Source organism: Diceros bicornis, chromosome 1 (genome assembly GCF_020826845.1).
Source record: "Diceros bicornis minor isolate mBicDic1 chromosome 1, mDicBic1.mat.cur, whole genome shotgun sequence".
NCBI lineage: Eukaryota > Metazoa > Chordata > Mammalia > Perissodactyla > Rhinocerotidae > Diceros > Diceros bicornis.
This window is the reverse complement of record NC_080740.1, coordinates 58,624,144-58,651,265: the sequence shown is the minus strand read 5'-3', so window position 1 is coordinate 58,651,265 and position 27,122 is coordinate 58,624,144. Positions and strand designations below refer to the sequence as shown.

General features: G+C 49.3%; 1 protein-coding gene across 1 annotated transcript; it reads left to right on the top strand.

The window, feature by feature from the left end:
• Positions 1 to 5,679: 5,679 nt before the first annotated feature.
• On the top strand, positions 5,680 to 16,356 carry HBEGF (heparin binding EGF like growth factor). Its single transcript, XM_058541875.1, has 6 exons — positions 5,680 to 5,997; positions 6,197 to 6,370; positions 9,143 to 9,320; positions 14,409 to 14,564; positions 15,346 to 15,436; positions 15,756 to 16,356. Exons 1-5 carry the CDS (start codon positions 5,952 to 5,954, stop codon positions 15,416 to 15,418), a joined length of 627 nt encoding a protein of 208 aa, XP_058397858.1. The 5' UTR covers positions 5,680 to 5,951; the 3' UTR covers positions 15,419 to 15,436; positions 15,756 to 16,356.
• The last annotated feature ends 10,766 nt before the right edge of the window (positions 16,357 to 27,122 follow it).

Genomic DNA, 27,122 nt, shown 5'->3' with positions numbered 1-27,122 from the left:
ACCCCCTAAGTGGATTGTTATTCTCCCCATTTATAGAGGAAGAAGCTGAGGCACAGAGATAAAGGTTGTCATGCACTATAGATCAGGCACTGCTGATTGTCATAGAATTGTCTCAGTCAGCCTTTTGACAGCAGCATGACTGCAGACAACACAGGATGGATGTCACTGGTCAGTGCCTGAATACAGAACAATTGTTTCAACCCCTCATTTTACACATGAGGAGCCTGAGGCTGGAAGAGGGAGGGGGGTTGTGTGACGGATGAGTGAGGAATCACTTGCCCCCTTCTGCTGACAGACAGCCATCTGTGCTGGGGGATGGCTGAAGTGGCAAAGTCTTGGGATTGGAGATGTTAATCTCTCAAAGTCACAGAAATGAGCCCACAAATGGAGGAGGATGGCTTGTAATCCAGGCCTGAGCCAAGCACATTATAAATATCCCTTCCTCAACATCTGGGGATGACAGGGATTCAGGACCCCCCTAAGTCTCCTCCCCACCTCATCCATTCCTATTCTTCATCCTATTCAAATGGATCCTGAGCCCAGGCAATCAGACATGGGAGCCTGTCCTTCCCTGGGTGTGCGTGAGGCGTTTTCTGGCACTACCTCCAGTCAGCGTAGGAGGTGCAAGGGGACTCCAAAGGGCAGGCCTGAGTTCAAATCCAGCAGCATCCCCCAAATGGCCTGATTAGCTGGCTCAGATGGGGATAAACAGCAGGGTTGAGAAAACCAGCCTGGGGCAAGGAGCAATGACCCTTTACCTTGAACTTCAGAGTTTGTGTAACTCTCGGCTCATGGCCACCTGGTGATAGATGTACCCTCCATGGAGGATCCCCTCCTTTATCCCTCTCCCCAGACAGCAGAGCTCTGGGTCTGCTTAGGACTCACTTCTCCTGGTCAGAGTGGAAGGAGAAGGCAGCTGAATCCCCTCCCCCAGGGAGCACATGCTTCTCTCTGAGCTCTGAGCCGGGTTTGTTTTCTTGGATGGAAGTTTCCAAAACTCCAAATGGCCTTGCAGATCCACTATCTAATCGGTAAGCATGGCCATCTCCTGGGAGAAACGGCCCACTTCAACTCTGAAGATGGCTGGGCCAGGATAAAGCAGCACCTTATTTAAGTTCCCACTTGAAGGAAGAAAGAGAGGGAGGAAGGGAGGGAGGAAGAAAGGAAGAAAGGAAGGAAGCAAGCAAGCATATGTTCTTGTTTGTGTGTGTGTGTGAGGAAGATCAGCCCTGAGCTAACATCCATGCCAATCCTCCTCTTTTTGCTGAGGAAGACTGGCCCTGGGCTAACATCTGTGCCTATCTTCCTCCACTTTATATGGGACGCCACCACAGCATGGCTTGAGAAGTGGTGCCTCGGTGCGCACTCAGGATCTGAATCTGGGCTACCAGTAGCCGAGCGCGCGCGCACTTAACCGCTACGCCACAGGGCCGGCCCCCAAGCACATGTTCTTAATAGCAGCTGTCACCGAGTAAGCATCTACTATGGGCCAGGCATCATATTCTGCTTTATACACATGATCTGATTTAATCATCACAAGAGTCCTATAGTAATAGCTATTATTATTATCCCCATGTTGCAGATAAGCAAACTGTAGGGCAGAGAAACTGACTAACGATGTCCAAAGTTAGAAAGCTAAAAAAATAGCAGAAGCAAAATTTGAACCCATGGCTGTCTGGCTCTCGATAGTGTACCCATTTCACTAGCTGCCCTGCTGCCCTTACAGAATCCTCCTTCCAGCCTGTGAGGCAGAGATTCTGATCATCACCCCCCAGGACAGATGGAGTGCTGAGCCTCGGTGAAGCTGATGATGTTACTGTCTATAGAAGCAGAGAGAGGGCAGCCGTCATTTTATCCATTTGTTCAAGGTGGTGTTGAGCTTAAGAGCACAGGCCAGGGAAAAAGAGAGGAATTCAAATTGAGGCTGAGAGTCTCACTAGCTGGGTGACCTCGGGCTGTTTCTCACCTCTTTTAGCTTCAACCCTTTAAAATGGAGAGGAGCGGCTAGTCCTAGGGCTGTTGTGAGGATCACACAAGATAATGCCTGTGGATTGTTAGGCGCCTGGGAAGTGTCATTACTTAAAGCTACTCTGCCTCTGCCTCAGAGGTTCAGATTTTGGTCAGGTGCTTGACACGTTATCCTGGTTAATTATGTAGACCAGTGCTTCTGAACCTGGCTGATGTCAGAACTACCTGTCAAAAGTATAAATGCTTGGGCCCCACCCCAGGAGGTTTTGAATTAGGACCACTGGGGTGGGGCTCAAACCTTTTTATCTTTTTTTTTGTGTGTGTGAGGAAGATCAGCCCTGAGCTAACATCCATGCTAATCCTCCTCTTTTTGCTGAGGAAGACCGGCTCTGAGCTAACATCTATTGCCAATCCTCCTCCTTTTTTTTTTGCCCCCAAAGCCCCAGTAGATAGTTGTATGTCATAGTTGCACATCCTTCTAGTTGCTGTATGTGGGACGCGGCCTCAGCATGGCCAGAGAAGCAGTGCGTCGGTGTGCGCCCGGGATCCGAACCCGGACTGCCAGTAGCGGAGTGTGCGCACTTAACCGCTAAGCCGCCAGGCCGGCCCGAAACCTTTTTATCTTTAATAAATTCCCAGATAATTCTGATACACAGCCAGTTTTGGGGGAACCAATCGGCTTGTGTAGACATCTCAGCCACAGTGGGAAAGGGACTCAGGTTGGTCCCCTCTCCATGTCCCCTTTCTCCCAGCTCCTCCCTGCTGGCTTGTGAGTGCTCTCCCCAGTCAAGGTCTGTATGGCCCAGCAGTGAGTCAGTGGCACTCAGTGTCCCATGGAGCCTGGAACACACAAAGGGCTGGAAAGCACTATGCCAGGGCTTCTGCTCTGGACTTGCCCCCTTGTGACTCACTGGTGGCCCAGGGCCAGTAAGTCTCCAAGCCTCACTTTGCTCATGGTCAATAGAAAGTCAGGCAAAGCGGAGTGGCCTGTTTGGACTCTGCTTTCTTAGGAGTGTGTCCCTGGCACTTGACAGCCAGAGAGCAGGTGGGGGAGGCCTAGGTAGGAGGAGGGGAAGACGTGAAAGAACCCTGCCCAGCTGTGCTTTCCCATCAACATCTTATTTGATGCTCACCAGTGATAAGGAATAAAATCCAGCGCCTACCTAGACCTGTCCTCTGTTATCTATCCCTAGCCTTTGCTTCAATGTTATCTCATATCCCTCCTTCCTTTCTGGCTTTCTTGCTGTTCCCTGAATGCTCCAAGCTTGTTCCCACCTCAAAGTTTTTGCATGGCTTGGAATGCTTTTGCAATGGATGATCACAAGCCTGGTTCCTTATTATTCAGGCCTCAGTTTACACGTCACCTGCTCAGAGAGGCCTTTGCTAATCATTCACCAAATCTAGAGTGTCATCCCAAGCACTAGGACACATCACCCTATAGTATATCATTGTATTTTAACTTTCATCTTTGTACTTGTCATCATAGAATCTATTTTTCCTTCTTTATTGACTTAATGTGTTGCCCTTCTCCCCTACTGTGGAATGTAAGCTCCGTGAAAGCACGTCCTTGGCTGTCTTGCTTATTGCTGTGTCTCTAGTGCCTGAAAAGCGTTCAGTGAATGTTTGTGGAATAAATGAGTTAATGAGGTTGCCCCAACGTGAATTGTGATTCCTTTTTTGGGTCAGAGGACATACACTCAAGGTTCTGAGAGGGGAAGTGACTGTCCCAAAACCATTCCAGGCCTTTTGTCTTCTTTTTCCAGGCCCTTCCCGTAAAACCTGGCTGACACACAAACCTAGCTGGGGTGAGGCTCCTAGGTGTGATGAAAGCTTGGAGTTGCCCCATGAATGGGGCTAAAGCTGATGTGGGGGTGAGAAGGCGGAAGGACAGAGCACGCGAAGGGAGAGGCAGGCTGGGACAGGAGAGCAGGGTGTGAACTTGGCCGCGGGTGGGGGGAAGGGGGTGACTTGGCTGTGTGTCAGGAAGTGTCTCCCTCCACCCTCCCCAGGGGAGAGCCATGACCCCAAGGTGGCTTTGTTTTGGGGAAGCAGGTGGTCAGGCAGCTGCTGAGGGAGAACAAAGGCGTGGCCTGGGTGGTGACCATCCTCTGAGGTCTTAGACCCGATACTGATCACCCAAAGGAATAATCCCACAGTGGCGCTTGGCCAAATAGGTGACAGGTGAGCTTCCGCCTGAAACCAGCCCAGCCACAACATGGAGCCTCAGACCTGTGGGGAAGGGAGAGAAAAGAGGCCTCTAAGGGAATGGAATAGTCAAGGGAGAATGCTTAGTGATAATAATAACAACAGGTCACATTCAGTGAGAGCGTATAATATGCCTGACACTGTACTAACTGCTTTGTGTGTGTTCCTTCGTTCAGTTATCAAAAAGCTCTCTACAAAGTAGGCATTATTATTATTGTCATTCCCATTTGAGAGATGCGGAAACTGAGGCTCAGTGAGATTAAATGTCTTGTCCAAGGCCACACAGTAAGTAGCAAAGCCAGGATTCTAACTTAGGCGTGTAGTGATTCCCTGGAAGCTTAGGCCTGGGGAGAGCTGCTGGGGGCAAGTTAAGAGGGCACAGCCCGACTGACCCCTGCAAAAGTGGGGATGGGGAGAGACAGTGGGATAGACTGTGTATAAATAGCAGGCCTGTTTTTATCCCTACACATGGGCTGAATCAGGCAAGAGGCTCTATCTGGCACAATTTGAGGGCTCTGAATGCCAACCCAGCCCTGTGTCGTACAATTCCCTCCCCAGCACGTCCCTGGGAGCTGAAATACCTACTGAGAGAGTCATTTCTTGGGTGAGGACATTGACTCCAGAAGACCCCTGTAAAAATACGTAGGTTGGAAGAGAAACGCATCAATCTCCTGGCATCTGTTAAACATAGCAACCTAGGCTAGCCAGCTGGGTCCTGTGGCAGAGGGGCTCAGCTTTTATGCTGGAGAAGAAGGTAGTGTTCAAAGGCAAGGAAAAGTGTGAGGCTTGTTTCACAACCTGTGTCTCTCCAATCCCAGAAGCCTGGGAATTATAATTCGTAGTTCAGAAATCCTAATGGAGATTATCTCCGCTGGGGGAAAGATGAATGGCAGCCATAGCAGCTGGAAGAATACTAACTTCCTTTGCTTTTGCTGGATTGATACCAAATACCCGCAACTGCGACTCTGCTTACTTCGGGCTCATGAGACCTACCGGCATTCATGTGTCTAATTTTTAAATGATAAATGAATTAATTATTATTTACTACTTGCTGCGTTGGTAAGCAAAGAAGTAGGCCTCTGCTTAGAAGGTGACATGGATGGAGATCCCTGGTTTGGAGCAGGGATGGCCAGAGGAACCAGGCCTAGAAGAGGGGAGGCGACGAGGGGGGGCAAGGGCAGAGCTCAGCTCAGCAGTCACAAGGCTGCAGCACGACAAGCGTTTGGGGAAAGGTAGGAACTGGTCCCCGCCACCTGCCGCTCAGCAGCTCTACCCACAGTCAGCCCAGTGCTGCGCTGGCCTGGTCCCAAAATATGTGAGCGCCACCCCCTCCTCCCGCCCCCTTCCCCTCGCCGCGCCCGCGGGGTTGGGGGCTGCGCGGCCGGCGCCGGGAGCCGGGCGAGCTTCCCAGCGCGGGAGGGGGGGGGCGCGGCGCGGGACGGGGCGGAGCTTGGGCGCCTCCGGGAGCCTTATTCCCGGCCGCGCGCGGGGGAGCGCTCAGTCGACTGAGGGAGCTGCGCGCGGCACGCGGCTGGTCTGCCTGACACAGGCGCCGGGGCTCAGGCGGGCGGACAGACGGACGGACGGAGTGAACAGACAGACGCCCAGCGGCCGAGAGCTCGGCACAGGTCCCAGCCAGGCTTGCACCCAGAGGCCGGCATCAGATCGTGCACAGCGGAATCTCCTGCGCTCCGCCCGCCCCAGCTCCCGTGCCAGCGCCCAGTGGCCGCCGCCTCCAAAGTGATTGCTGCCTTGCCGCCTACGCCGGGTCCGGGACCATGACGCTGCTGCCGTCGGTGGTACTGAAGCTCCTTCTGGCTGCAGGTAAGAGAGCTGCAGACGCCCCCGGAGGTCGGGGGGTTGGGGACGCTCTGCTGGGGGCACGGGGGAAGGTCGCTGCAGCGCCCCTGGCGCGGGCCACTTGGTGGGGCCCGTGCTCTCTGGCAGGCGGGCTCCGGCTTCGGTGCGTGGCGACGGGAGGTCTAGGAGGGGGGTCTGATGCAGCCTCGCCCCTCACCCACAGCGCTCTCAGCGTTGGTGACCGGAGAGAGCCTGGAGCGGCTTCGGAGAGGGCTGGCGGCTGGAACCAGCAACCTGGACTCTCCCACTGAATCTACGGACCAGCTGCTGCCCCCGGGAGGCGGCCGGGGCGGGGAAGTCCTGGACTTGGAAGGAGCAGACCTGGACCTTTTCAGAGGTGGGTGTGGGGGCTGTCCATCCTCGGACCCTGGTGGGCAGTTGCAGAATAAGCGGATCCCGGATTGATGCCGTTTGGGCACACCTGTGGGTTGGGGGTATTCGTGAAGGATTTCAACAAAAGCTCCTCTGCCTGACAAGCGTTCTGGGGGATCCTGGAATACGGGTCCTGTTGTCTTTCTTGTCCTTGGGTCTCATGCTGAGTTGCTGCCGTTCTGGGTACTTTGGGGCACACTGAGACAGGCAAGGTGTCTGGAGTCGGTGCATTCCTCTGAGGTAAGCTGGGTGATAGGAACAAGCTTCCTCAGAGTTCTACGTAAAATGTAAGGATGGAGCAAGTCCTAATTTTCACATCAGATGACTGTTATGTCTAAAATAAGGTAACAGATGTGGAGATGCTAGGCATATGGTAGGTGTGCAGTGTTAGTCTCCTCTGTCCACCTGACTCCAGGTTGGGGAAACAGAGGGAAATGAGGAATTCTTGGTCTTCCCAGGTGAGCCCAGCATGAATGGTGAGCACTGGGTCCCTAGGGAGCGGTATCAAAATGCTGGGTGTCTACCAATCCTACCCAAAGCCTGGAGACTTCCTGACCACCTTGAGTCCCCGAGAGACTCCAAGGGGGGAAGGGCCTGGTGGGATCGTCCAGCCAGCAGATGTGGCTGTGGCTGAGTACAGGCACAGGGCAGAGTCCAGAGCCTCCAGCATTGCCTGCTTCCCTGCCCCCAGCCACCTGCAGCAATTCTTGAGGGTGGAGCAGCGACTGATCCCTGGAGCCCCGGAATGACTATATTTGGTTGGAAAGATACCCACCTGTTCTAGCCCCGCCTGCTCCTCAGCCACCATTCTCCCTCCTTACCCAGAGTTACCCTTAGGTGCTCTCTGCTTTGTGTAAATCACAGGTCTGCTCCCAAGCAAAGCCTGGGCTCCCATCCTTCATCCTTTCACAGGGGCCCTTTGGGGTCGCCCCTGGCCTGAACAACCTGGATTCTCCTGGACCTCTCCTCCTAGGCTGGTCAGAGCTGGGCTGTGACTCACCCTCCACCCACACGGCTGCTCCTCATACCTCTGCAGACCTGACTCACTGCTCCCTCTCCCTGGCAGGAGCCTGACTGTCACCCTTTCACTCTCTCCCTCCCTTTTCTGATTGGCTTGGCCCTCCTGTCTCAATTTCACCACGGCTCTGGTCACTGGGTTCCCCTGAACATCTGCCTCACCTTCTGAGCTCTGAAGGGGCCTGAGTCTGCACCAGAGGAAACAAGGGACTGTGGGACGACTGGCATCTGCCTCTCTTCCCTTCTCTTGGCTTTTCTGGGCGAAGACTGTTTTTCAGGCCTGGGGATCCTATCACCTAAAATAAATGTTACCATTTATTAAGTGCCTACTCTGTTCTAGGCCATCAACATGTTATTGTGGGTTAATTAATACTTGTAGCAACCCTCTGAGATAGGAAGTCCTGCTATCCACTTTTTACTGAGAACCCCAAGGTTCAGAGACATTAAGCGACTTGCCCAGGATCACATGGCTGAAATCAGAGCCCGTTCATTGTGTCATTCCTGGCTCAACATCCCAGGTGCTCTAGACTTGTCTGGGGGAGAGGACGGGGGTGTGAGACAGCTTGACGTATTGGGAAAGAGCACTGCATGTGGAGTTCAGAGACCACATTTCTGATCCCAGCCTTGCATGACCTTGGGGAAGTTTTTCGTCTGAAAATGGAAAGCCATGATATTCTTTGAAGTCACTTCCAGCTGGATGATCCTAGGTCTCCAGTCTAATGTATGATGCTCACCCTCCTACCAGACATGTGGCTACAACCGTGGGCAGCAGGCACCTTTTTTTCTGCTGGGGGCAGGGGAGAGGGGGACAGGCATCAGACCCCTGGGCTAATAGGCGTAGCCTTACGCTCAGTCCCAGCTGGATGTCTGTGTGAGGTTGTTTTTCCCCTTTTGAAGTGTGGAAAGAATAGGGGGAGTCATTGTTCCGGTTCCTTCGGGATAGTTCCTTATTTTCCATCTTTCTACCCCTTGTATACACTGTATTCCCCATCCTAGAGGGCTATAAACAGGACTTTTGGGGATAAATGTAAATGGACCTTTGAGAGAAGTGGTGAGCTGCAAAAGGCACTGAGCAGGGTAAATATTTTGCTTAACGTCGAAAAAGCAAGGCCATGAACAGGGCTGGCCTGCTTGCTGTCCCCAGGCCTGGCTCTCCCCTGGGGTCACAGTACCCTGGTGCTAATGGGTACCCCGGAGGGGGCCACCTGGACATGGGCACTGTTCCTATTTAGGATCCTCCTCCCCCCAAAAAACCCTCCAAGAACCTTCTCCAGAAGCAATTTTTATCTCTGACACTGTCTTCCTGCAAGTGGGTCACTGAGTGCAGCATCAGGAAATGAGGCTGATTTAAGGCCAAAATAGAACCAAGTGGGCGTGGAGGAGTAGGAGATGGTGATGGACAGTGGGATGGGGGTGAAGCTGGTAGAATTGCCCAATCAGCTGCAGTTACTCAACAGAACCTAGCATTCTTGGAATGAGGTTCTTAAACTGAGTTTATGAAATGCCTTCTTTGGGACCCCCCCTCGCCTCTGCTTCCTCTACCGCTTTCTGGCAGTTCTGTCCAGTCTTCCTTCAGCCCTTGGGAGGCACTGATCCAAGGGGCCTTCCCAAGGTCTCTGACTTTAGGTGAGATCAAAGAGTACATACTCCTTCCAGACACTGTTCTGATTCTTTCCCCCTGGGAGAGTCAAAGACTTAACAGAATGCTTCTCTCCTGCAGCTGCTTTCCCCTCCAAGCCACAAGCTCTGGTCACACCAAGCAAGGAGGAACGTGGGAAAAGAAAGAAGAAAGGCAAGGGGTTAGGGAAGAAGAGAGACCCATGTCTTCGGAAATACAAAGACTTCTGCATCCACGGAGACTGCAAATATGTGAAGGAACTCCGGGCTCCGTCCTGCATGTAAGTGTCCCTGCCCCAGGACTGACTCTCATCAGCACACTCTTTGTCAGCCACGTGGCTGTTCCTCGTTGTCATTGTTCCTTGAATTCATAATTCCACCAAGTTTCTTCTCAACCTCTGGGCGGAAGTTGGGAGGAGGGAAAATATTTTTAGTCAGCGGAAGGGCCTCCCCCTGCATGGGATGCAATTTCCTGTGGCGTGGGTTTGTGACGTTCTTTCATCCTTGGGGACATTTCCTGCTTGCTCAGAAATGAGCGTGTGGCTAGGAAAATTGACACCTGAATGCAGAGCCTTCATTCCTACCTCACGCCCTACTCCACATAGGAGAAGGCAGTAGGAAACATGGCAGAGTGGGCTTCCTGGGCAGAGTGGAGCTACTGTGGCCTCCTTTCCCAAGCCCCACAGGCAGGTATGAGGTGCATTTGGACACATGCTGTGCAGGTGTGTGTGTACTCAGACATATGTGCACATGAGTGAGCAAATGTGGGTTGATTCTAAGGCATGGCAGGACTGTACACAAAGTGATCATCATAGGAGCAGGGAGAAGCCTCTCCTTCCTTCTTCCTCACCCCAGCAAAAGCCAGGAGGTGGAGGACATGGTGGGCATTGGCCTTTGGCTGTAGGGGTGGCAGAACACTTCCTTTGTTCAAGATTAATGAGAAATGGAACCAGACCCAGCAGCATCAGCCTCCAGTCAGGCAGTACCACCCCTTCCCTGGGCAGGGGTAGGGGTGGAGAGACTGTGGGTTCCCCCAACCACTCTGTTAGGCCAAGCCCAGCAAACGGCTGCCTTGGCAACCCCTCAGGGATGACGGCACTGCCATGCTCTCTGGAAGACATAATGTCGCCACTGTGCCTGAGGCCAACACCCACATCAGGCCGCAAACATCCACTGTCTTCCGCTGGGCACAAGGTCCCTATTGGGGAGGCAGGCTTTGTGACCTAGGAGACTCTGGACAGGGCCAGGAGACTGTTGGGTGCACACAGTCTCCCAACTTGTCAAGAAGGCTGGCTGCCTGGCATCTCTTCTACTGTGATTGGAACAGATCCCTTGGCTTTTTAAAGCTTCCTTGTCCCATCTGATCTCACATGGCAGAGCTGTCCTGTATTTGGCAATTAGCAGACAGACCCATCACTTCCCACCATGTCCACAGTCACTTGTGTGCCCTCTCCCCATATTATCCTTCCCAGGGTCTTGAGACAAGGCAGGAAATGTTTGTCTTAAATTTGTAAAATGGCATCATTAGCACAGGGTGGAGGCAGTGACTCTGAGGGTAGTCAAGATGGCTTGAGGCCAGGAATCTATCTGGGCCAAACTGGTCCAGGGCGTTGGTGGATAGACTTCCCTGCTGAGATCCCTTGTAAGGCTCTACCCACCTAAGCCCAGAGAACCTAGATAAGGGTGCCCAGGGCCAAAGTGGCCCTAGGGATGGTGATGATAACTATGATGATGCTTTCTCTCCTTTGCCCTGGAGCTTCACAGTTTACATTTAATATAAATTGGGCCCAACAGGTATGTGTTGAGCACCTACTTGGTGCTAGCTCTTCTAGTGGATGGGGAGATATAGTCCTGCCCTGGGATTCTCAAAAGCCTTCTGCTGGATAGGCAGGGCTTGCTATCTCTGCTTGAAAGATGAGGAAACTGGAGCCAGGAAGTAGGAAGTGATTTGCCTGAGATCAACAGCTAAATAAGTGGATGGAAACAGGACAGGGACTCAAGTGCCTGACTTCCAGTCCAACATGCTTTTCATGCCCCCAGGCTGCACTGGGTGTTGGCTTGCGTCCTTCTTCCCTGTCTGTCCTTACCGAGTTTGAGCAGGATTTTATAGAGGGCAGCTGTTATCCTAGAGGTCTCTTAAGGCTTTTACTAGCCTAAGAGCATGGCAATCTGATTTGAAGACTTTGTGTCTTCTTCCTAGATGGATTTTCAAGGGGCTGGATTCTGTGTCTAATTTGGCTGCCTCCTGCCTCCAGCCCTTTGTACTCAGAGCAGAAGGCAGCAAGAAGACACAGAGCTCCTGGTGTGGGGGAATGTGACATCTGGGCACCAACATCCAGAGCCCTTTGTGGCTCCTCCTTGCCTCCAGACCCAGAAACCGCCAGCCAGGGTGTGTCCAGGCTGCCATGGTGAGCTTGAGGCCAGCTGGCTTCCTAAGCCAGCCCTCTGCAGCCACTATCCACAGGAAAACCCTTTTGTGTCACCAGCCAAAAGTTGCCCTCAAAGAGCAGCTTCCTGGGGCTCCTGACTGGCTGCTGACCCAGAAATTGGCTGCAAAGTTTCCTGTGGCTGGAGGAAACCTGGGGCAGTTGGGCCGAGGAGGACTCAGAGCTAGAAGAGAGACAGGCCTGGGGGCTCCACTTGGCCTCCCTACCCAGAGGATGAGAAGGAGTAGCGAGCCCCCTTCTCTTCGGCTCCATCTGACTTTGGTGCCCCATTCATTCCTCAGGATATGGGCAGTACCCTCTGGAGTCTGATTATATAATAACTCACACATATGTGAAACTCGGCCTTTTATTAAGTGCTTTCATCTATATTATCTCATTTCACAATACTCTAGTGAGGTAGGCATTTATCATTCCTGTATTTTACATGAGAAAACCAGAGCCTGGAAGGTAAAATAACTTGCTCAAGATCACCTGGCTAGAAATAGCAGCAGAACCAGTCTGGAACTCATGTCGTCTGAGTCCCCTCCACCGGATGGTTCCCCCTCCACCTCCTGGGGTAGGGGAAGAGAAACTCAGTTTGGAAGATGTCTCTGGACCCTAGAGGGTTCTTGCTTCTGTTGTAATACAAGTTCTGAAATGATTCACAGACATGTCCCATTTTGATGGGTCGCTGGCTCTGGGCAAGACACACGATCTTGCCCCCACCCAGAGATGCTTGGAATGTACTTGTTCCCCCTCTTTCCCTGGGGAAGCCAGGAGTCGTCTGCAAAGGGAGGGGGAAGTGGGTAATATTAGGATGTTTACATTATTACCCTTTTGACTCAGGGTGGGGGTGGAGGGATTATGTAACTGAATTGCAGGACTCTGAGGCCAAGCTTTATTTCTATCATCTGAGTAACTACCTGTGGGGTTTGAATGATGGGCTGGAAGTGAAAAACAGACTGAGCTTCAGCGTCCCTCCCCCCAAGAAAGCATAGTCTCTGAAGTCATTTTAAGATTAAATGAAATGATCCTTGTAAAGCAGTTAGCACAGAGTGCTTGGCTCATAGTAAGCTTTTAATGTTTGCTATTTATTATTATTTATTATTCACAATAAATAAATAATAATAATAATAATATAGTCAGAGAGCAGGTCGGACAGCCCCAGGAACCCATCAACCCATCAGATATGTGTTTCCTTCAGGTAACCTGCACTGTTCAGAGTGGAAAGAATCATGAACTTGGAATCTGCCAAGACTGGTTTTTAGTCTTGGCCCTGATGCATCCTAGTTGTGAAACTTTGGGCAAATCACTTAATGTCTCTGACCCTTCATCTTAGTCTTTCAGTCTGTAAAGTGGGGCTCTACCTATCTATCAGGGTGTTATGAGGCTCAGTTAAGCTAGTAGATAAGGAGTGTCTTGTAAACTGTAAACTGCTGTGCACAAGTGATTTTCCAGGGGTGCTCCTGAGAGCTTCCTCCACATCCTGGCAGGGTGGGGGTCAGTGTTTTGCCCACCTGGGCTAATGGGACAGGTGTGTGGAGAGGCTGGGCAAGGAACTGTGTGCTCTGCCGTGTGTGTAGTGGGCCGGCCTGACCTACATTTATCCTGCAGTGAGGTGGTTCCCCCAGGCACCCAGGAGGAGCTGGGGCAGGGAGAGGTGCTGGGCAGGAAGGCAGGGGCAGGGATCCAGCACCTCCAGCCTGGCCCATCAGCTGCTGGGTCTAAACAGGTTCATTTCCCTGATGCCACTCGGCAGGAAGAAGGGATTCCTTGCTCTGAGGCACCAGGTGTACAACCTCCTTCCCAGAGGAGGCACAGGTCGAAATAGAGGGCCACCAGGTTCTAAATGTTTCCTTCAGCAGCTAGTGGCCTCAAGTCCCCAGGCAGGCAGTGCCGCTGAACCCCTAGCTGGGGTATGGGTGTTCTTGGGTGTGAGCCAGTAGCACACTGAGCTCAGAGTCGGATAATCCACGTCCACATCTCTGCCCTGCTATGTGACTGTGGGGAAAGCAGCTCTGCCTTTCTGTAACGTGGGGCTCCTATCTACATCAAAAGATCTCTGGGGTGCTCAGATAAAGGAAGGGATGTGAATGTACTTGTTTCAACTGCAGGCGTTTCCGAGTCTTCCTAAGAGCTTCCAGGAAATGCTTTGTGTTAGAAGAGGCAGTTGCCATCTGATTTGTTTCTTGAGTGAGAAGAGCCAAAGGGTTGCTTCTGACATTCTTCTGTGCTCTGGCAGGACGGCTGGGCAAGATGTTATCTTGGTTGGTTTGTTTTGTGCTGTGATGAAGGAGGCCTGATAGCCCAGCATTCAGAGGCCAAACGCTGAAGTTAAGATCTCAAGTTGGGTCCTGCATCCAGAGGGAGCTGGGAGTTAAATGAAGGGAACTTGAGAAAAATGACTCCTGGCAAAGGCACAGGACCTATTAATAGGCTGGGCAGTGTCAGAGAGGGACTGGATGCTGGAAGCATTGGTGGAGAAGGCTGGGTTTATTTCTGGGTCCGAGTGTTGAGGGGCCTCACTGAAGGGAGTGATACTGAATCCCCTCAGCTCAACCCACCAGCTCTTGTGCCTAAGTCCTCTTGACTGGCTTAAACAGAACGTCCTAACACACATGTAATACATCATCCACACGTGGAACATATCTAGCCAAGACCTTAAAGTCCTCCTTGGCTTTTTCCCTGCCTGGAGCAGGAATCACAGGCCATAGGACCAGAGGGAGTCGGGAAGGTGGGGCGTGGAGTGAGGGAGGAAGGCCACAGAGCCCTCAGAGGGGCTTTTAAAAGTCTCCTACTAGAGAAGGATAGAGGAAGGCAAGGATCACTTTCAGGACTGATAGGTGGAGGGCGTGAGGAGTGGGGTTTGGCTTACGTAGGTATTGCCCGGAGAGAGAGGCCAAACCACCAACCTGATTTCTGCTTTGTTCTGTCTTGGACCAGCTGCCACCAAGGTTACCATGGAGAGAGGTGCCATGGGCTGACCCTGCCAGTGGAAAATCGCTTGTATACTTATGACCACACAACCATCCTGGCTGTGGTGGCCGTGGTGCTGTCATCTGTTTGTCTGCTCGTCATCGTGGGGCTTCTCATGTTTAGGTGAGTGTTGGGGGTCCCTACAGGCTATCTCTGCAAATCACTTTCATTCCTCCTCCTGGGTCTTCTGCTTGGTGATCACATGAGTCCTCCGACGCACACGAATCCTGGGCTAGGAGTCTGACCGACGTTCCTGAGTACAGGTTCTCCAAGAAACTGGCTTCTCTGGTGTGACACGAGTCCACTGTTTAGAGCCCCGGGCAAAATTTGCCAGGCCATAGCAGGTCTTGCTTCTCACAGCAGGCCCAGTAACCCACCCTTGGAGCCACCTCTTTACACAGTTCTGTCTCTTGGTTCCATTCTTTGATGGCATTAATGTGTGGTTTGGTAGTCAAGGCATGGGTGGTGCTATTGGTATATCCTTCCAATTCTGAGGCATCTGGACCTCAGGCCATGCTTCCAATCCAGGTTATGTTCTAGACTGGGAGTCACTCTATGCCCATTTTCAACTCATCTGTTGTGAGGCCTGGACCAAGTTACCTGTCTTTCTGAGAGTTATATTCTTTTAGTGATTGTAATCTCTGTTCACCTACCTCATAAAGATGTTGTGAGGGTTATATAAACGAGGTGAAAGTTCTTAGCAAATGGTAGCCTGCTGTTACACACAGGCATCCCTCAGGGAAGTTGGGCCTTTGACCCAGAGGTCTGTTGGGCCACCATGCTCTCTATGCTTTTCCAAGTAGTGGAAGGAATCAGCATGGCAGAGTCCTTTGGAAGGACTTGCTCTGGGACCTGCACCCTGTCATAGCAGGCAGAGCTTGCTCACAAAACTTATCTTCCTTAGGTACCATAGGAGAGGAGGTTATGATGTGGAAAATGAAGAGAAAGTGAAGTTGGGCATGACTACTTCCCACTGAGAGAGACTTGTGCTAAAGGTAATGGTCCATCCTTTGCCCCAAGGCACCATCACCACCTTTCCTGGATCTGTTTCAAGACATGCTAAATCCTTCTCTTAACCTAGGGATTGGGGGGTAGGCTACTGTAGAGTCAGGGCCCCATGGCAGAATTGTTTTCAAAAAGGCTGTCGGTGCTTCATTTCCACTTAGGGTGAAAGTTGTTAGAGGGATACCCAAGAGAGATGTCTGAGAGGACAGCTTCTCTCGTTTTCATTCCCTCTCCTTCCACCCCTTCCCAGATAATCTTTCCACTTCTTAAGACTGTATTCAGCTTAAATGCCCTCTTATTGTGCTTTAGGAATCAGCTGGGGACTGCTACCTCTGAGAAGACACAAGCTGACTGCAGACTTTGCAGAGGGGAAGGACTTCACAACTAGCCACAAAGACTCCTTCATCCCCAGTTGCCGTCTAGATCGGGCATCCTATAATTGCTTTGCCAAAATACCAGAGCCTTCAAGTGCCAAACAGAATATGTTCAATGGGATCTGGGTCAGAAGAAAGCAAAAGTGAGGGACATTCATGCCCTTCTGATTCTCTTCCACCAAACCCCACTAACCCCTGTAAGTTTGTTTAAACATGTATCTTCTGGATTAAGATGCCAGTTAAATTCCATATGCTCCAGGATCTTTGACAGAAAAAAAAAAAAGAAGGAGAGGAAGAAGGAAAGATTTGTGGACTGGAAGAATGTAACAAAGATTGAGAAGCCATGTACTCAAGTAGCCACCAAGGGATCTGCCATTTGGACCCTCCAGCGCTGGATTTGATGAGCTAACTGTGAAATACCACAAGCCTGAGAACTCTGAATTTTGGGACTTCTACCCAGATGGAAGAATAACAACTATTTTTTTTTGTTGTTTGTTTGTAAAATGCCTCTTAAATTATATATTTATTTTATTCTATGTATGTTAATTTATTTAGTTTTTAACAATCTAACAATAATATTTCAAGTGCCTAGACTGTTACTTTGGCAATTTCCTGGCCCTCCACCCCACATCCCCCACCATCTGGCTCAGCATCACGCTCCTCTGCCGCAAATCTGAGATGGCTCTGTGACCCATCTGTAGTAATCTATTGTCTGTCCACATTTCCAAAGATCTTCCATGATCAGAGCGCCACAGGGGGAGGTCTTTGCGGTCAGGATGTAGGAGTTAACTTTGTCAGATCCACTCTATGAGTTGGACTGTGGTCTTGCCTAGGCGATTTTGTCTACTGTTTGTGTTTTGAAAGCCCAAGGTGCTGATATCCAAGTGTAAGAGATATTAGTGTTTCCCAGTGTCCTCTCCCTGCCAAATCTCAGAAGAGGTTGGGCTTCCATGCCTGCAGCTGTCCTGGCTCCTCACCCTCCATGGCCCCAGGCCCACAGAGTGGGAACTCACTCTCCCTTATGTCAAGACATTTCTCTTACTCCTGCCATCCTTCTGGTGCTACTCCATGCAGGGGTCAGTGCAGCAGAAGATAATCTAGAAAAGGTGTTAGCAAAGAAAAAGGCTGTGGAGGAACAGGAAACATTGGAGCTGACTGTTCTTGGTAATTGATAACTTACCAATTGCTACAGGGAATGTTGGAGGTGAGGAGGGCTTTTGTGTAAACCCACCTACCTCACCAAAACTACAAAGGTATGCTGTCATGGTCCCTTCTGGAAGTTTCTGGTGCCATTTCTGAACTGTTACAACCTGTTTTTCTGAACCTGGTTCATATTTATACTTTGCAATTCAAATAAAGATAACCCTTACTCCATAACCTTCTCTCTGCTTGTTTTAACTGGGAACTGGTTTAACATCAGTATTTTTTAAGCCCTGACTCGGTATTAGGCTCTATGCCAGGCCTATTTATGTACACTATCTCAGTATCCCCAACAACCCTGTGATGAAAGTACTATTGTTGTCCCATTTTTCCAAAAGAGGAAACTGAGGCTCGGAGAGATTGTGTAACTTGCCTGAGGACACACAGTTGGTAAGTGACAGAGCTGGGGCTTGTAGTCTGACTCCAATTATTTGTCTTAATACTTATACTACCTCTGGGACAAGAGAATAGATCTTTCACATAGAAGTTTGGCTGGCTGCAACCAGGAAAGACATTCACCCATTCACTCAACAGACCCTGGACTCAGGCCCTGATCCTGTGCTGTATTTGCAACAGGCATTGCTCCTGGTGGAAACAAGGTACCTTTGACTCCCCTCTTGTGCTCCACAGCCAGTGCACCAGCAAATCTTGACAGCCCTACCTTTAGAATATGTGCTGAATACAGCCGCTTCTCATCACTGCCACTACCATCACCCCAGTCCAATTCACAATCATTTCTTGCCCAGACTCTTGTGATCTCCTTTCTTCCACTTGCTCCCATGTAACCCATTTCCAACATAATAGCCCGAGTTTGAAACCATTTGAAAAATAATCCAGATCTTGTCTGCTTTGTGAGGCTTCCCTGACCACCCTGTTATGCAATAGCATATTCATCCCCCACCCCACTCTTCTTATTCTTCTTACTTATTCTTCTTATTTTTCTCTGTAGCCCTTATCACCATTAACATATTCTTACTTGTTTATTTTCTGTCTCTTCCTACTAGAATGCTAACTCCAGGAGAGTAGGGATGTATACATTGCTCCAATTCCAGATTCTAAAACAATGCAATTGAATTGTAGGCACTCAATATTTGTTACATGGATGGATGAATGTAAGAAATTACTAAAGTCCAGTCTAAGGCCAGCAAATGGACAGACATGTGATCCAGTGCTGCCCTGGAAGTGTGGTTGGCTTTAAAGAAGGGCCTCTGTTGGGGAGGGTGAATGGGGATGACAGGATGAAAGTGGAATTTGGGGATGGTCATGTGCCCAGGGTGTCCTGGGTGGATTGGAAGCAGAGAGATCCATTGTGAGGGCCGTTAGACAAGTGCTACTGGACTGCCCCCTCCTCATCCTCCTCTCTTAGAGAGCTGTGACACCCTGAAGTTTCTCTGAGAGCCCACACAGAGATCTTGTATATACTTTGAATATCCTTTTAATACTTTGGGCAGCAGTAACTACCAAACCTAAACATATGTGCACCCTATAAGCCAGCAATTCCACTCGTAGGGATAAACACAAGAGAAATGAGTAGGTATGTTCACCAAAAGATATGTGCAAGAGTGATCTTAGCATTATTTCCAATAACTAAAACCTGGGAGCTACCCAAATACTCCTCAGTATTTGATGAAGAAATGAATAAATTGTGGTTTATCTATAAAATTAAATAATAACAATATGAATGAATCTCACAACATAATACTGAGTGGAAGGAGCCAGACACAAAAGGGCACATTATGTGTGATTCCATTTACTTAAAATTTTAAAACATACCAAATTAATCTATGGGGAAAGAAATCAGGAAAGGGATTCCTATTGGGATTGGGGACAGATAGGGGGACTTCTGGTATTCTGATAATATTATGTTCCACCATCCGGGTGCTGGCTACCCAGCTGTATTCACTTTGAGAAAATTCATTGAGTATGACTTGTGCATTTTTCTATATGTATTAAACCTCAGTAAGAAGATTTTTAAAGACTTGGATAGGAGTCTCTTGTGCTATTTGCACTATATAAAGCTCTGTAAAGTACCACTGTATTACTTTGGTAATCGGAAATCAAAAATAGCACAGATGTCAGAAATAACTGTGGAGCAGTGAGTTACTTTGAATTCTTCATGGGGCTCCCTTTCCTGCTTCCAAGCTTCAAGTCTCCAGTCTCATTCGGGGTTGGGCTCTTCCCAGCACACTTTGTTTCTCCAGCTAATGTTTCCTGCCTGCTCTGGGCTTCCTGCCTTTCAGCTACTCTCTCCTCCTGCCCCTGCTGCTTATGGGAGTTCTCCACGTCCCTGAGCTCCCCTGGACTTCTCCTGGGCTGATACAGTGGTCCTGGGAGTCTCTGAACCTACAGCCACTTCTCAAGACTGGCCAGCAAAAGAAATCTGTCCCTCCTGAGCACTGAGAAGCATTTGCCTCTTGTCTGTGGGCTTCCTTTTCAATTGCCTCTGAGATATTTTCTTTTATAATGTTCGTAATAACCATGACTAGGTTAATAAATATTTAATATTCACGGAGTGCTCACTGAACACAACCCACTGGGCCACACACTTTACAGGTATCATCTCAGTTACGTCTCCCCGCAGTCTAGGAGGTAGACGCTCTTATCAGACCAGGGTTGTAGACGTCTAAGGTAAGCGGTAAATGCGGGGTGTGAACTCAGGAAGCCTAACACTTAAGCCTTCACCTGAACCATTAAGCTGCATTCCCAAATGAGTTCTCAGTGCCAGACTTGTTTTCTCCTCTTCCCATATCCAGAAATAATACAGTGAAGAAATCATATGAAAGGGATTTTAGAGAGCAACTCCTTAGAGCCCAAGAGTTTCTTCTCCTGCCCCTAGTTTACAGATTCACTGAAGGAGGCCCGCGGTGCTTTATCAGGGGGCAGGAGAGGGAAGAGGAGCTCAGGTTGACATAAACTTGGGTCTGAGCCCAGGCTCCGCTGTTTGTTAGAAAGTGCACTCAAGCATGATACCTTAACTCTCTGAACATGTCTCCCTATCTATAAAATAGAGATACTGAAAACATCCACTTGGAAGAGTTACAAAAATGACGTGTGAGTAAAGTGCCTAGCTCTGGGCCAGGCACATGCTAGATGCTCCGTAAATGTTAATTATCTTTAGCAGTCTGTCCAAGGACCCAATTAGTGGCACATCCAGGATTGAAATCTAGGTCTCTGATTCTCAGTCCACAATTTTTTGCTTAGAAACAAACAACTTTTTTCAATCACTGTTTTTCATTTTAATGTCAATTTTGGTTTCAAAGGAGCCCTAAAGGGTCTGAATAAATATCTGTGGATTTAAGAAGCCATGGAACAGCAACTCTGTCCAAATATATCATTTCAACTTGGCTGGCCTGAAATTCTTCCCTCTGTCAACAATGCCTGAAATTCAAGCTTCCTGTTTGAGAATGCTAATACTCCTGGGAATAGCTATGCGTTAAGAGACTGGCATTCTTTGTTGGTGTAATTCATTTTAGCTTCATTCATTTAGCAAATATTTGTGGAGCCCTCCCTATCACCTTCCAAATGAGATCCATGGCTGAAGGAGAGGGCATTTTGATGGACTGAGGGTGGAGGAAAGAAAAAAGGAAAAGTAATTTTGGAGCAAGGGCATTCATTTATTCATTCAAAAAAATTGACTGGGCACTTATAATGTGCCAAGTACTATTCTTGTCGCTGGAGAACAGTGGACAAGACTGACATGGACCAACAATACATGTGTAAATAAAGAAATAGGATAATTTCAGAAATAAGTAACACACACACAAAAGAGTGATGTGCTAAAGAGTCAGTGGGGACAGAATTAATTTATATAGGCAGCTCGAAGAAGGTTGCTCTTAGGAGGTAACATCCGAACTGGGACAAGACGGAATCAGACAAAAATAAGCTTAGTATGTATAAAGGACAGAAAGGGACCCCTGAGCCACAGCATAGTCATTGGAGATTGAAGAGGGAGGCAAGCACCAGATCCCATGGGACCTTGTAGGCCATGGTGAACAATTTGGAAGCCAATGGCGTGTTTTGAGCAGGGGAGGGATATGGTTTGATTTATGTTTTAAAAATATGACACTGCTATGCAGAGAAGGGATTCTAGGGGGCAAAAGTGGAAGAAGCAAGACCAACTAGGAGACCTTTGCAGTCATCTACACAAGATATAATGGTGGCCAGGATTATGGTAGCAGAGGAGGTGGTGAGAAATGGTCAGATTCAGAATATGTTTTGGAGGCATTACCTGTAAGATATGCTGATGGTTTAAATGTGGGTGTTATAGGAAAGAGAGGAATCAAGGATGACTTCTTGGATTTTAGCCTGTGAAACTGGAAAAACGATAGTTCTGTTCATCAAGATGGGAAGGAATTAGAGAAGGAGTTCACAGGGGCCATGGAAGTCACAAATTCTTTTGTGGACATATTAAGTCCATATGGGGTGAAGGAGGGCACTACAGAGAGGGTGATGAGAGAAAGAGGGACATAAGGAGGAGGAAAAAAGAGGCAAGAAAGTAAATAAGAAGGACTTGAAGACAGAATAAAATGACACCTGATATTTACGTGGTGTTTTACAGCTCTAAAGTGTACTTCTGTTATCGAATATTATTTAATCCTCACAGTATCACAGGGAGGTGGGTAGCATTATTATTCCTAGTTTAATGGGCAAGGGCCCTGAGTTCAGAGGAGTGAAGTACCTTGCACAAGGCTACTATGCTTGATTCTGCCCTTGCCCAAGAGCGCCTAGGCTCCTCACTGACGGTGAGCTCCTGTCTTGGCCACCATTCTCCAAAGAGAGAGGAGAAGAGAAGGCTCTGTGTTTTCCTCCTTGTTGTGGTGAGGTGCCCAGGCCAGGCCAGGCCTCCAGGAAACAGGGCACTAGGCAGTGTCGCCCCATGGAGACCAGCCCTGGAAAAAGAAAAAAAGGCTAATCTCATGCAAGAGCAGAAGGAGGAAGTTAGAATTGCTGCTTCCATGATTGGTTTCCGGAGTGTCAGGCCACCACCAAATTAACATAATTTGGAGGTTGCTGTGGTTTGGATTTTCTTTTTGAACTTTTTAAAATTGCACATTTTTTCTCGATTGCCCCCTTGATTGATGGAGAAGAGAACAGGGACCTCTTAGCTCACTGCCACCCACACAACTGTGGAGGAAGCCAGCTGCCCTCTTGCTCTTCAGAGAACATCCCTCCCTCCTTTCTTCCCTCTCAGCATCTTGGGCATTACTAACAAACAGGGCATCTAAGGAAAAGGGCTCCTTTCAGGGCTGGAGTGCTGTAGTTAGTGGATCATAGCCTGTGTGGGAGGCTTCCCCAAAGACATAGGATGTGGGTGTAGGAACCAGACAGACGGGAGGAATTAAGTCACCCTTTCCCCAACCCTTATTTCCTTGCCTAACCTAGAAGTCACTGGGTTTGTGACTTAATGAGGGACTAGATTTATTTCTGGTGTCCTCCAGATTTTGACAGCAGGCAGGCTTCAATGGGAGTGTAAAAGAAGAAAGAAGCTACCAGCTCGTTCTTCCTTCATGCCATTAGTGCCTGGGTTAAGGCTGGCTATGTAAACCATGCCCTCACCCAAGGCTCTCTAGGAAGGCTTGATTTTCTATTTCTTTGGTGGTTCTGAGTGGGTTGGGTGGCCCTGGGAAGCCCTGTACTTGATAGGGAGGGCCTGATCAGGTCCATTTGGGGGTAAGTGTTCTGTCCTGCTCGGTGGATGTAACTCCAGACCCTGATACTCCAGGCCTAAGAAGTCTGACCCAAGTTCAACTCTCCAGGTACAAACATCCTTTTCCATGTGTGTGTTTAGACACTTTCTAGAGAAAGTCTGCCACCTACCTCCAGTCCCAGTTGTGTTAGTCACTACTCCTCTGTGCTTCCATAGCACTGGGCCTTGGACAATGCAAGGGAAATTGGTCCTCTTCCCATAGCAACTTTGGTGTTTCTCTCCCACGGCTTTCATCACACTGTGTATTGTCATTGTTTGCTCATGTGTTTCTCCCACTGTGAACTCTTGGTGGTCATGGAGCGTGTCCTTTTGCAGCTCTGTATGTCTGCACCCAATACAGTCCCTAGAACATCGGTGGCTCTCACTAAATTTTTGATATATGAATGAATGAATGGACAATTGAATAAATGAATGAATGCATGAATAAACGAATGAGTGAAAATAGAGTAGAGGTTGAGTTCAGGCTCTGGATCAGACAAACCTGGGTTCAAATCCTGACCATGCTATTTTCTAGTTGTATAATAATCTTGAACAAGTTATTAACCTCTCAAAGCCTCAGTTTTCTTATTAGGGTTTTTGTGAGGATTATAGTGCATGTAAAACATTTATCACAGTGCTTGGCGTGGAGTACTCAATACGCGATAGCTATTAACAAGCTCTGACTGCTGGCACTCTGTTAGTTTTTGCCTTCGTGGGTCTTGTTGGCACCTCCTTTTCCAGATTCCTGGCACAGCCAAGTCCTTGCCAGACTCATGGCTTGGCCTGCAGGGCTGTCCCAGTGGGTGCAAGTTGGAGTCAGGCTGTGTAAGTAGGTACAGCACCAGGATTTACCAAGAAGGGAAAACTGTGACAGGGGCCTGCCTAAGGCCAGGCAAACAGGTCAGCTGCCACCCCCATTGTCTCAGGCCTTCTCTGCTGGCCAGTGTCCTCAGGAAAACAGGAACAGTGCTGCATTTAAGGTGCCCGAATGACAGCCACATCAAATATGTGACCTTTTCCTAGGAAGCCTGGTTTCCATGGTGAGCGGGGCCTCATGCTCTTTCTCAAGCCACGCTCTGTGGCTCTTGGCCTGCTCTGGAATGTGATGGCAGTGGCCACAGCAGCTGGGTGGGGATATCTCTCTAGGGGCTGTGCCTCTAATATCTCCAGGGTGAGTGAGGGGCTGAGATAGGCCCCCGGGCTATCTGATGTCCACACTGGCTCTCCAACCTGGAGGGATTTGCACTGAGGCCCTGACACTATTCCCCAACCCCCATCCCATACAAACACACTTAATGGCTCATGGCCAACTGGCTTCCAAGCTGGGCAGAAAGAAGGGGACTCTTTCTGTGATCTCCCATCTTATGCAGAGGCCCTGACCTCCTCCACCTCATCTTGGCAGCCTAGGCCGGGAGAAAGAGCCTGCCTCCCTGGCCTTGGCAGAGAGTGTGTTTGGGCCCAGCCTCTGCAGCTGCCAGAACAGGAGCTGAATGCCCAGTGCGTCTGCCAAAGCTTGCTAACTTCTTTCTTCTTTCTCAGAGCTATGCAAACGGAGGCCGCTGAGGAATGCGGCAGCTAACCTCCCCACCGCTGGCCTCCCTCCTCCCGTGGCCTGTGCTCCCCCAACCTCAGGCTGGAGTCATATCAGAAAAATGCAGTGGAAGAAAGAAATCCCCCAATGTGTCATGACATTACATTTCCGCTTGGTGCTCAGAAACAAGAAAAGTAGGAGGAGGAGGTAGTGCGGTCATAGCTGGAGCCCTGTGACTGCCTCACCTCTCTGCCTCCCTGAGGCAGATCACCTGCTCACTTTATTTCCTCATTAATAAGTGGGGGCAAATCACCCTGAGTCAGACTGCAGAGAACTCTGAGAATTAACTGTTTGCTATCATAAAAAAGCACTGATAGGGCCAGCCCCATGGCTTAGCGGTTGAGTGCGTGCGCTCCGCTGCTGGTGGCCTGGGTTTGGATCCCGGGTGTGCACCGACGCACCGCTTCTCCGGCCATGCTGAGGCCGCGTCCCACATACAGCAACTAGAAGGATGTGCAGCTATGACATACAACTATCTACTGGGGCTTTGGGGGAAAAAAATAAATAAATAAAATTATTAAAAAAAAAAAAAGCACTGATATACCTAAGAGGCTGCTGAGAGATGCCATATTGCAACTTTAAGTTGGCAATTACTGAACTATTTCACTGCTCACATGTATTCATTTAACAGACATACAGTGATTTGTACTTTGTTCTGGAAGCTAAGAACATAAGGGTGAACTGGACCCAGGTCCTGCCCTCTAGAAGCTTGCACTCTAACAGGAAAGATACACAATTAAACAAGTCACAACAATAAGTGTCAAGAGAGTTGTGCTGGGCAGTAGGAGATGCCAGGTGACTGAGCCTGCTCCAGGTGACAGGGAGGCCACTTGAGGAAGCAAAATTAAAGCTAAGGCCTAAAGAATGAGCAGCTGAGGTCCAAGAGAAAAGGGGAGTTAAGAGTATTCCAGGCAGAGGGAACAGTCAGAGTAGAGAGGGAGGATGATGTGCATGAGGACCTGAAATGAGTTTGGTGTGACAAGAGTGTAGACATCTGGGTTGGGATCAACAGAAGAGGCTGCAGAGGGAGGCCAGGCCAGATCATGCAGGGCCTTCAAGACTGTGCAGAGGAGTTTGGCCTGGATCCTCAGGGTGATGGGGAGCCAGCCTAGGGTTTTAAAGTGAGTAGGGGGTGGCATGATGACTCAGGCTGCAACATGGGGAATGGACTAGAAGGGTAGCTACAGCAGAGTAGGGAGACGGGTTAGTTGGTGCTGTTACAGTATCCAGGTAGTAGTATCTTAAGGTTGCAGAAGTGGAGAAGAAAAGTATGTGAATTCAAGACATATGTGGAGGATGAGAGAAAGGAAAAAGGAGTCAAGGACAACTCTGAGTTTTAGGTTTGTGTGCCTGGGTGGAAAGTGATGCCATCCACTGAGATGGGTCACACTGGAGAAGGAGAAGCTGGTTGGGGGTGAAGATAGCAAGCCCAGTTTTGGTCACATTAAACCTGAACTGGTGACCACCATGTCAGTCAAGATGCCCAGTGCACAGTTATAGAGCCGAGTCTGGAACCCAGGGGAGGGCTCTGGGCTGGAGAGGTGTCATTGGCCCAGAGAGAGTAAGGAATTGTATAGTTAAGATAATGCTAGCTGCTCTAACAGGTGAACTCCCAGCCTCAATGGCCTATCACAGTAGTGTATTTCTCACTCAGGTTAAATCTAAAATGGGTGCTCCTAGTAAATAAGAGGCTCTTTTCTAAGTAGTAATTCAGGAACCCAGGTCCTTCCATCTTGTCTGCCATCTTTAATACTTCCAAGATCACTGTGATGGGGAAAGAGCATGAAGGATCACGCTTGGGAGATTCTATCACTTCCATCCACATTCCACTGGCAAAAGCTCATCACGAGGTTACACCTAACCACAAGAGAGATGGGAAAATGTAGTCTAGGTGGGTGTCCATGAGAAAAAGGAAAGGAGTTTGGCAACCAGGTAGCCAGTCTCTGGCACAGGAGTGGCTAAGATCACTTGGCAAGTCTGGGGCTTGCACCCATTCATCTATCTCCATTTCTACATGCCTACACAGGTGCAGGGCAGACAGAAGTGAAGACAAGACACTTTTTCCCCTCTCCAGACTCATGTTCTTGGAGACCAACAGGAGACGGTAGGGTCCAACCCATTTTGGTCCCTCCTATAAGTTGGGCAGATCTTTAGGGTGAAATGATCCAGCAGTAGTTAGTCATGTTGGCTCTGACACTGGCCAGCCCTGCCTCTTCTCTGAGGCTGGCTGCCATTCACCCTCATTTCACTTTCCTTCACCTCAACAAGTATTTATTGAGTATCTGCTACGTGTTGGGTACAAAGTCCAGTGCAGTAATGGGCAGCGATGAATTAGACAGAGGTCCCTATATTAATTTATTTGTTTATTGTCTGTCTCTCTCACTAAAATGTAAGCGTCATGAGTAGGGTGTGTGGCTTATCTTGCCTACCACCGTATCCCCAGCCTCCAGAATAACACCTAGCACATAGTAGAAACTCTGGAAAGAATTGTTGAATAAACAGACGGTTGAATGAAGGCCCTTTGGGAATTCATATCTGTAATGAGTGCTATGAAAGGGGAAGAACAGGGTTCTCTAGGGTGGCCTGCAGCACAGTGATCTACTCTGGTTCAGGAAATCAAGAGAAGTCTTCTTGGCGAAGAGATTTTTAAGCTTAGGATAAGTTATAGGATAAGTGAGTGACAGGCAGATGGAAGACCATATGCAAAGGGGTGGCACCAAAAGGGTGCATGGAGGAACAAAGGAAGTTCAGTGTGGCTGGAGCCTAGAGGGGAGGGAGGGAGTGCTGCAAGATGAGGCAGAAGGGGTAGGCAGGGACCAGATTGC